This window comes from Borostomias antarcticus, assembly GCF_949987555.1.
Source record: "Borostomias antarcticus genome assembly, chromosome: 13".
NCBI classification, from domain to species: Eukaryota; Metazoa; Chordata; class Actinopteri; order Stomiiformes; family Stomiidae; genus Borostomias; species Borostomias antarcticus.
This window is the reverse complement of record NC_140246.1, coordinates 4,831,815-4,841,814: the sequence shown is the minus strand read 5'-3', so window position 1 is coordinate 4,841,814 and position 10,000 is coordinate 4,831,815. Positions and strand designations below refer to the sequence as shown.

At 45.4% G+C, this 10,000-nt stretch overlaps 1 protein-coding gene across 1 annotated transcript in view; it reads right to left on the bottom strand.

Moving 5' to 3' along the window:
* The window catches only part of large1 (LARGE xylosyl- and glucuronyltransferase 1), a gene marked incomplete at both ends in the record, with an annotated part of 41,741 nt that overhangs the window by 14,606 nt on the left and 17,135 nt on the right, over positions 1–10,000 (bottom strand). Inside the window, one exon of the mRNA XM_084448169.1 lies at positions 222–326. Coding sequence (XP_084304295.1) covers positions 222–326 — 105 coding nt within the window. The remainder of the gene's footprint in view (positions 1–221; positions 327–10,000) is intronic.

Here is a 10,000-nt window from a genome sequence, read left to right as displayed (position 1 = left end):
TAGCACGAGCTAACATTAGTTAGCTATCGTAACTTGGCTAGTTAATCTCCAGTCTGCAAGAACACGACACTCGTTGCTAGCGTACATCGGTAGCCTAGCCAGCTCTAAACTCCTCTGTGCGCTCAACGCAGCTGTAAGCTTGGCGCTGTTCAGCTACACACAGCTCGCCGGTGGACACGCAGCCTTGGTCGTGTGCGCAGGGTCTGTGATGGAGGACTGACCTGTGTTGAAGCCTCGACCCAACGCGGGCCACGGACGGTGGTTCTTCCACAGGTTCCCCAGGTACCAGTCACTCTGGTTCTCCACCAGGCCCAGAACCTGCTGACCTGAGGACGGAACACAGGAGAGAGAACACGCTCACGGTCACCACGGAAACGCCTCTTCTTCTCCTGTTCTTCTCATACAGGGGACAGCGGAGACATAACACACACACACACAGACACCAGCACAGAGACATAACACACACACACACACACACACACACACACACACACACCAGCACACACCAGCACAGAGACATAACACACACACACCAGCACAGAGACATAACACACCAATACACACCAAGGTTATTATAGTTAACGAAAACTAACTAAAAAACTAAAACTAGGTGTGAAAAAACATTTTAGTTAACTGAAATAAAAATAAAAACTAGACTTTACAAAAAAACGATAACTAACTAAAACTGTATTGTGTGTTTACAAAACTAACTAAAATAAACTAAAATTATTGAGAAAATGTCCTTAGTTTTAGTCTTTTTCATTTCATACATAAGCCTAATATTTTGGGTGGATATGAAATCCTTCCTCCATTTTTTCTTAGCTGTGCCCCTGCGCAGAAGTAACCTGACGTGCGCCAGATGGCTTGTTTCAAATGGAGTGAAACAATGTGAGCTCGCGAGATCAGGATAGTCTCATGAGGCTAGTGCAGAAGAAAAAAAAAAGAAAACTAATACTGAAACTAATAAAAACTTAACTAAAACTAAGCATTTTCCAAAAATAAAAACGAAACTAAACTAGCAAACCTGCTTTAAAACTAATCAAAACTAAACTGAAATTGAAAACAAAAAGTTAAAACGATATAAAAATAAAAACTAATGACAAAAGCAAAACTATTATAACCTTGATACACACACACACACACACACACACACACACACCAGCACAGAGACATAGCACACTGAAACACACACAAACCAAGATTCACACACACACTCACACACACACACACACACACACACAGAGACTGTTGAACACATGGACACACCATCCAGTGCCCACCAGAGCCAGGCGGCTGTAGCCTGCAGACTGAGGCTGTGGTGAAACAGGCTCATCCTCAGCCGTTCCTGGGGCAAACAGTCCAGTGCGCCGTGGGGAAAAGCGGCTTAACGCCCCGACAAAGTAACATTTATTCATGAATCCAACACAAACTGAGACGCGCTTCTGAGAGCCGGCGAGTTTTAACCGCCCGCCTTCGATAATGGCCCACGACTACAAATTGAGAAAAACGGTGCAAATTGAACTCGGCGAGTCTTTTGTGAGAGTCCGCTCGCACGGATTTAGAGCTCTGCACTCGCTGACAAAGGTGAAGAAGAGAGAGAAAGGGAGAGAGAATGGAGGGAGAGGCTTATCTGGGGTAGAGAGAGAGAGGGGAGGGGGAGCTGGGGAAGGAGAGATGACTCTGAGGGTTCTGGGTAAGAGGTTATGGAACGAGGGATGGGTAGAGAAGAGGTGAAGGGGAAGAGATGGAGGTTCTATGAGGGGCAGAAATAAGACAGAGATAGTAGCTACATGTGAGGAGATATTGAGGAGATGATAAGAGGAGATAGTAGCTACATGTGAGGAGATATTGAGTAGAGATGATAAGAGGAGATAGTAGCTACATGTGAGGAGATATTGAGTAGAGATGATAAGAGGAGATAGTAGCTACATGTGAGGAGATATTGAGGAGAGATGATAAGAGGAGATAGTAGCTACATGTGAGGAGATATTGAGTAGAGATGATAAGAGGAGATAGTAGCTACATGTGAGGAGATACTGAGTAGAGATTATAAGAGGAGATAGTAGCTACATATGAGGAGGTATTGAGTAGAGATGATAAGAGGAGATAGTAGCTACATGTGAGGAGATATTGAGGAGAGATAGAGGAGATAGTAGCTACATGTGAGGAGATATTGCGTAGACGAGCTAAGAGGAGATGGAGGTTCCACGGGGGAGAGAAATAAGGCAGAGATAGTAGCTATAGGCCGGGAGCCAGGTCCACCCCTCAGGATGTTGTTTGCTACCTTTTATTCACTTGTATTTCCTGTTAGCCCATACCTTGGGCCATCACAAGTTGATAACGAGCACTCCGGGCCGTTTGGTCTCAGGGGCCAAAAAAAAACCTTTTTGGGAAACGTTTCTGGCGAAATGATGTAAATGCAAATATGAAGGTACTGCAACTGCATAAATAGTCAAACAAGTAAGACATTTTGCATGGAGTATCCTGAAACATAGGGGAAACCAGCAAAATAAGATTATGGGGCTTGTTGCCTTTCTATTTTCAAATATCACCCTCAACATACACAAAAAGGCAAAAAAATGTCTGTCCGCTTGACAAATTCTCATCAAAAGTAATTATTTTCAAGCACTTTATTGCACATGTTACTGCCTCACTTGTATATAAAAAAAACTTCCCAGGTTCATGAGCTTCAATTTATTTTTAATTTAAGACCAAGATTACCTTTTAATCTAGAAGATTGCACTTGCTGTGGCCAAAGTTCACTGTACCTCAAATCGGAGAAAACATTTTCAATCTCTACCCTTCCAAGTGGGAGTAAGCATATTTCTTGCATCTAACAATATGTTAATATGTACTGCTATGCTATCTGAAGTGAATAACATGAAAAGTGAATGCTATAGCAGATAGCTTGTCTAAATCAATACTCATGTAGTGTACAGTCATCAGTCACATCACTAGTTATTAAGAAGCCAACCATCAATAGAGTAGAGTTCACATACTGTATTAACCTACAGATAAACACTTAATACAGCCAAAAGGAGAAACTAAAACACAGCTCAAACAAAAATAGAACACAGTTTTTTATTTCCTAGATCTCTTTGGTGCTTATCTATCCTGAATTCTGGCCACTAATCATATTCCCTTTTTCCTTTTTCTAATGGCAATGAAATATGTATCTTTTTTTGTTGCAAAACTTATTAGAAAATGAACGGATCCAGATACCACAAGATCAGGATTACAGAATCTAGATTTGCAGTCTTTGGATAGGCCTCCGTTGGTCAAAGTAACAACATTTCATTGACACACGTGAAAATGTTGGGAAGTGTAAATCAGCATATTATTCATATTAATTTAGTTGAATTAGTACACAATACATACAGTAGACCAGAATTGCATAATTTGGGGCTGGTCATAACCATCTGTCTGGTCTAACTATTCTACCCTACAAAGGCAAAAAACATCATTTTTGGTCGAAAATTAGGACAAATATCTTAAGTCAATTGTGCTGGTTTTTTTCGAGAAAATAGTGGGTTGTCTTTGCAGTAATTTCCAAAAGCGCAACAGAACATCAGTGAAGGTTCTTTGTCTTGGCTTCCCAGCACTCTGAAACATTAGAATTGAGTTATGGTACTCTGCCTTTCTTTTTTTATTCGATTTATGTTCATATTCCATTAAGCATAATTGTGCCATGATTATTAGATTTCATCAAGATGTTATCATTATTATAATATACTGATTCAAGAGTTAAGATGGCTATGGGGATCTGGTGAGGAAAGAAACTGAGTGAGCAGAGAAACAGATGTCTCTAGATGAGGACCTTGTTCAACAGAGGGCACAAAACTTCACATTCGCATATTAGAAGAGAGGTTTCAGATGAAGATGTGTAACATTCTTGTACTTGCACCAACCTATTTTAATAGAAAATATTGTATTGGTTAATTATTTAATTTAGAATGGATATTGTTTTGGTATGGTCTTTGTTGGGCTACTTTAATATGCAATGATTGAATAAAAGAATGATGATGTGCCATTGTGCCATGTATCCTACATCTACATCCACCTTGAATCCATGCTTCATCCACCCTTCCAGTGGGATCAGGATAATCCTAATTTTTTAAAATTAGAAAAATTAAATCAAAACTATCCTAATCTTCGCCTTGGAATTTAAATACCCAAGAACAACATTTGATCAGGATTCTGGGTTGGATTGAATGATCAAATCCATATCCCAATTTAGGAGGATCAGGATCACATATCCTGTTTTGTTTTTGAGATTTAATCATATCCTGATCATTCTGATCCAGATTGAATGTTTTGAAATATAATAATAATATAATATTATAATATAATATAATAATAACCATAGTCTGTTTTTTAGGGATACATAAACACTTAAGCACTCACACATAACCACTATACTCAAGGGTGGCCCTGGGTATGAGAGCTGGACACACAGCAACCCAGAACCCTCTCTGTCGGAGATAACATACTCGTACATCCATTTTCTAAGAAGTTTAGCGACAAAAAGATACATATTTCATAGAAACATTAGAAAAAGGAAAAAGGGAATATGATTAGTGGCCGGAATACAGCATAGATAAGAAACTAAAATGTGTTCTATTTTTATGTTAGAGCTGTGTTTTAGTTTCTCCTTTTGGCTGTATTGAGTGTTTATCTGTAGGTTAATAAAAAAAAAAAAAAAAAAAAAAAGAGTAGAGGAGCTATGAGGAGATAGAGGTTCTATGGGGGAGGGAAGGGCTGTGAGGAAGGCAGCGTTAATGAATGAAGGCTGGAAGGAAGATTAATGAGAGGCTGTTGGAGCAGGCAGCAGACAGCCCTGTAGAGTCCCTGGAATACAAAGCCCACCGCTCGACTCTCAAGGTGACAACTGAGGCGGTGGGGATGGGGGGGTCGGGGCAATTAGGGAGGTCCAAAAACCCTGGCGACACGTCTCTAATGGAAGTTTAGAGGAATGTTTTCTGGTGATTAGCTTTAATCATGCAGCATCTTCTGCCCCCGTCGAAAACGTGAGGGAACGCCACTGACAGTTACTTTCAGGACGCCCACAATTAAAGCACAGCAGCGTTGGCCGTCTGTCTCACATGTGCACCGAGCCACTGCAGCTAAATAGAAACTTTCTTTTGTTTAATAGTCCCTTTGTCAACGCCCTGTCTCTCGACGGCTTAAAGGATACAGAATAGGTATAGCTAGACTCTGAGGGTGGGGAGGTGTGGGGGGGGGGGGACTAGCTAGTTTTTCCAAACCACCGTCAAACTCTTCTTTTTGAAGTGAAATAAATGCAAGCTGTCCTATCAGCCTCCACGCAGAAAGAGCAATATATGCCCTGAAAGAGGACATGCGTCACTTTTGAAAACACAACTTTCAAGAATGACCATTCTTCTACTTGACCAAGACTATGATAAGTTCAGCCAAAGAATTCATCACATCTTTAGAGCCTGGACTTCATCCAGTTGAGATTCACATCCAATTAACTTGTATTATACCGTTTAGTGGGTATTGATTCCTCCAATCACAGACGATGGCATTGGAGCCAATAGAGGCTATTTATAGATTGTGGAGTTTGGGCAGAACACATTAGAAATCCCATCATTATAGAATGCATGCTACTCCGCCTGAAGACGGCTTTGGACAGTGGCGCTTAGCAGACGATCCATACACTATCTTCCAGCAGACAAGCGGTTGAGGAAAACTTATCGTATCTTAATTCAATTAGCTGGGGAGAAGCAGAGCGGGGGACAGCCAAGAAAGGGAGAGAGATCACTATCTGTTCCCGCCAGATCCTGTGGTGTTGATCCAGGTGAACGATGACCTCTCCAAGGTCACGGGTGACCTTCCAGAATCACTCCCCTTCTCCCCGATATCAGCACCTCCTTCACCTCCTCCACTCAACACACACCATCCTCCTGGTGACTGTTCTCAAGTGTCACACACGCGCGCGCAAACACACACACACACACACACACACACACACACACACGCACAAACCAAACTTACCAGCAGCTCAAGAGCAGATCTGAAACCGCATTACGGGAAAACTCGAGGGGACGACAGGGAGCCATGGCAACCGGCGACACAGTACTTGTGTGTCCTTGAGGTGGAACCGAGTGATCTGATAAAAATGTCATCACCATACCTTTGATCCGGTGACTGAGTGAACAGCTCATACACTTAGAGAACGCTAATACACTTAAGTGTTGGTACTGCAGGTGAAGGTCACAGCCTAGAGTTGGAGCCGCCGCCAACCTGTCATTATCCATTATACTGTCAATACGACAGCAGGCCATCAAGGAGACGGCATGACGACAGAGATAAGACGTATTGTCGAGCTGACCCACTTCTGTCTCAGAGAGGGGTCGGGGGGGGTGCGTCGTAACGCATAGCAACACGGGGGGGGAAAAACTGCGTTTGTCAGGAAGTACTGAAGTACTGTTGTTTTCCCCAGATTTATTACGCAATTTACAAAGTAGCTACATCAAAGGAATAACGCAAACCGATTTGGGTCCTCTGACTGCACATTGGGGAAGAAACAAGGATTCGAAGGAGACTCCGTCCTTATACCCTTGATCACATAAGTGAGCCCAGATTCACGTGAAAAAACAAAAAAGACAACAAAAAAAACATGAAGGAGAGGAAGAGAGTGAAGTGGATACAAGTAACTAAGGATGGGGGGGGGGGGGATGTTTTTAAGCGGGGAAGCCGCTTCTATACGTGACATGCATGTCCGTATGTCTGTCCACCCGTCCGTGTGTGTGTGTCCGTTAGTAGCACGAGACTGAGACCAAACGCTGTTGCACACCAGCAGAGGGCAGTAGAGATCGCTCATAGGCCAGGCGCCGCTTACTTCACCACCTGGGTGTGATTTTTTAAAATATTCTTTGAGAGCAAAAGTCAAAGTCCTGAAAGTTGAGAATCGAAGTGAAGCCTATAACTGTACTTTCGCTCTCTCTCTTTAAATATATATATAGATATATATAGATATATATAGATATAGATCTCTCTCTAGACTCTACTGTCGTTTCTTTGAACATCCGTGTCTCGGTCTCTCTCCATGTCTGTCTGCTGCTGTCCCTTCTCCTAGTCACCTGGGTGAACCCTCTTCTCATCCTCTGACCTCTATTCTCAGTGAAGACTCCAGGCCTCTCCTGGTGATTAATCTGCTCCGAGCACAGCCAGAGAGAGAAAAGAGAGAGAGAGACAGAGAAAGAGAGACAGAGAAAGAGAGAAATAAAGAAAGAGAGAAGAGAGCCAGAGAGAGAGAAGAGAGAGAGAGAGAGAGAGCCAGAGAGAAAGAGAGAGACAGAGAAAGCGAGAGAGACAGAGAGAGAGAGTGCGGGGCACATCTGCCTGTTGCTATTAATGACACTACTCGCTATTCTATCTGTGCTCTACTCAACAATCCATCCAGGCAGAATGGGTTCGCTCACACACACACACACACACACACACACACACACACACACACACACACACACACCACACACACACACGTACGTACACCGCACACACCTAGCTCTATCTCCCCGTTTTATGCCTCCGACTTCACCACAATGCTAATCTGATGATTTGTGTTCCCCCTGCCTGCTTCCCCCCCCCCCCCCCCCACGCCTCCCTAAAACAGGTTCCTTTTCTTGGGAGCGAATCCTTGCTCAGCTGGTGGGGTGACGCCCTGACAGCTGATTTAATGGGAGGTAGAGAACGACGCTAAGATCTCTCTGACTGCCTCTCCGACGAGCTCCGCCACCAGGGAAGGACGACACGGCAGGATGCAGCCACAGACACATGCGCACACACGCACGCACACACACAACTACACACAGTGCACAAACAGACCCCGTTTTGCTGGGTGTGGGGGGGGGGGGGGAACACAACTCACAGGATTATCATTGTGGTGTTGCCCGAGGCGTAAAACGGGGAGACAGAGCTAGCGATGTGTGTGTAGTCTATGGTGTGTGTGTGTGTGTGTGTGTGTGTGTAGTCTACGGTGTGTATCTGTGTGTGTGTGCGTGAGTGTGTGTGTGTGTGTATGTGCGTGCGTGCGTGTTGGGAGGGTGCGTCGGGGTGTGAGTGCTGACTGGTGATGTGTGTTGTTTGTGTGGTGTGTGTGTGTCTGCGTGTGTATGTGCAGGCGTGTCAGGGTGTGGGTGGTAACTGGTGATGTGTGTTGTGTGGTGTGTGTGTGTGTGTGTATGCGTGCGTGTGTCGGGGTGTGGGTGGTGACTGGTGATGTGTGTTGTTCGTGTGGTGTGTGTGTGTGCGCGAGTGTGTGTGTATGTGCGTGAATGTGTTGGGAGTGTGTGTCAGGGTGTGGGTGGTAAGTGCGTTGTTTATTGTTGGAGGCTGACGGACCCAGTGAAAGCCGGCTAGTAGAATAGGCTTTTGTTAGTCTGTGACTCATCCAGTTTGCATAGAGCCCGTCATCCAGAGAGCCGCTGGTCGGAGCTGTGGGTCGGATCACTAACCCGACTACAAAGCGTTGGCTATCGGGTCGAAGTACGAACGACCGGCCCCCTTTCGAAGGTTCTCCGTCTCTCTTCTCTTTCTCTCGTACCTCCCTCTTGATCACTCGCTCTGCCGCTCTCCCTCGCTCCATCAGTCGCTCTCTCTCTCCCTCTCCCTCCCTCTCTCTCTCTCTCTCTCTCTCCCTCTCTCTCTCCCTCTCTCTCTCTCCCTCTCTCTCTGTCTCTCTCTCTCTCTCTCTCTCTCCCTCTCTCTCTCCCTCCCTCTCTCTCTCTCCCTCTCTCTCTCTCTCTCTCCCTCTCTCTCTCTCTCTCCCTCCCTCTCTCTCTTCTCCATCTCTCTCTCTCTCTCTCTCCCTCTCTCTCTCCCTCCCTCTCTCTCTCTCCCTCTCTCTCTCTCTCTCTCCCTCTCTCTCTCTCTCTCCCTCCCTCTCTGTCTCTCTCTCTCTCTCTCTGTCTCTCCCTCTCTCTCTCTCTCTCTCCCTCTCTCTCCCTCTCTCTCCCTCTCTCTCTCTCTCCATCTCTCTCTCTCTCTCTCTCTCCAACTTCAGGGAGAGGACAGTGTACTGTAAGGATTAGACAGCGCAAGGGCAGCATGAAAGGGATGAATGCTGGAAAATCACTTCTATTGACACCCACCAGTCATTTGGGGCCCGGTCAGAGCGCCATCAGTCTAGTCTTAAAGGTGATCTATAGGACGCCGGTTCAATTCTCCATCGCCGTCCCATACATCACGCTCTGAGTGGGGCGTCGACCGGACAGTGAGGAGATGGCCTCACACGCAGCACACGCATCTTACAATCCTCACACACACGCCACACAACACACAAACCATATTCCCAGCGCACGGCGCATACACACAACTCATGCCCCACACACACGCACACACACACGTACGCACACACGCCAGGGACAGCAGACGTAGGCCCTCTGGAGCTGGATCCGAGCTTCTGGGGGAGATGGATGGACCTGCTCTATCAAAACACGCACGGTAGAATATCGAGCAGGTAATGTGCAGGTGAGGTGATAGTCTGGATGGATTGTTGAATGGAGCACAGATAGAATAGAGAGTAGTGTCATTAATAGCAGCAGGCAGATGTGCCCCTCTCTCTCTCTCTCTCTCTCTCCCCCTCTCTCTCTCTCTCTCTCTGCTTCTCCTTTGTTCTTCCATCCCTCTCCTCTCCTCTCCTCTCTCGTATAAAACAAAAACAACCCCTCAGTCCTTGCGCCAGAGCTGTGTCTCTGTCTATCCTCAGTCAGGGACTGTCAATGAATCTCCCATTTACACGGCCCATTCACACCACAGGGGAACTCTCTCATGTACATCTGCTGCTAAGGCTGTGCCAACATAACAGCCTACTGTGCACACAGAGACAGCAAGCTAGGGCCATAAAGACGCGAGTTCATGTACTTACCTTTTAAGATGAGAGCTGGTTGTGGGATAGTAAGTGTTAAGTGTTGGCTCACAGTGGGAGCATTTTCTAAGAAAGAACATATTCGCTACAGCAAGTGGCCAATGATTA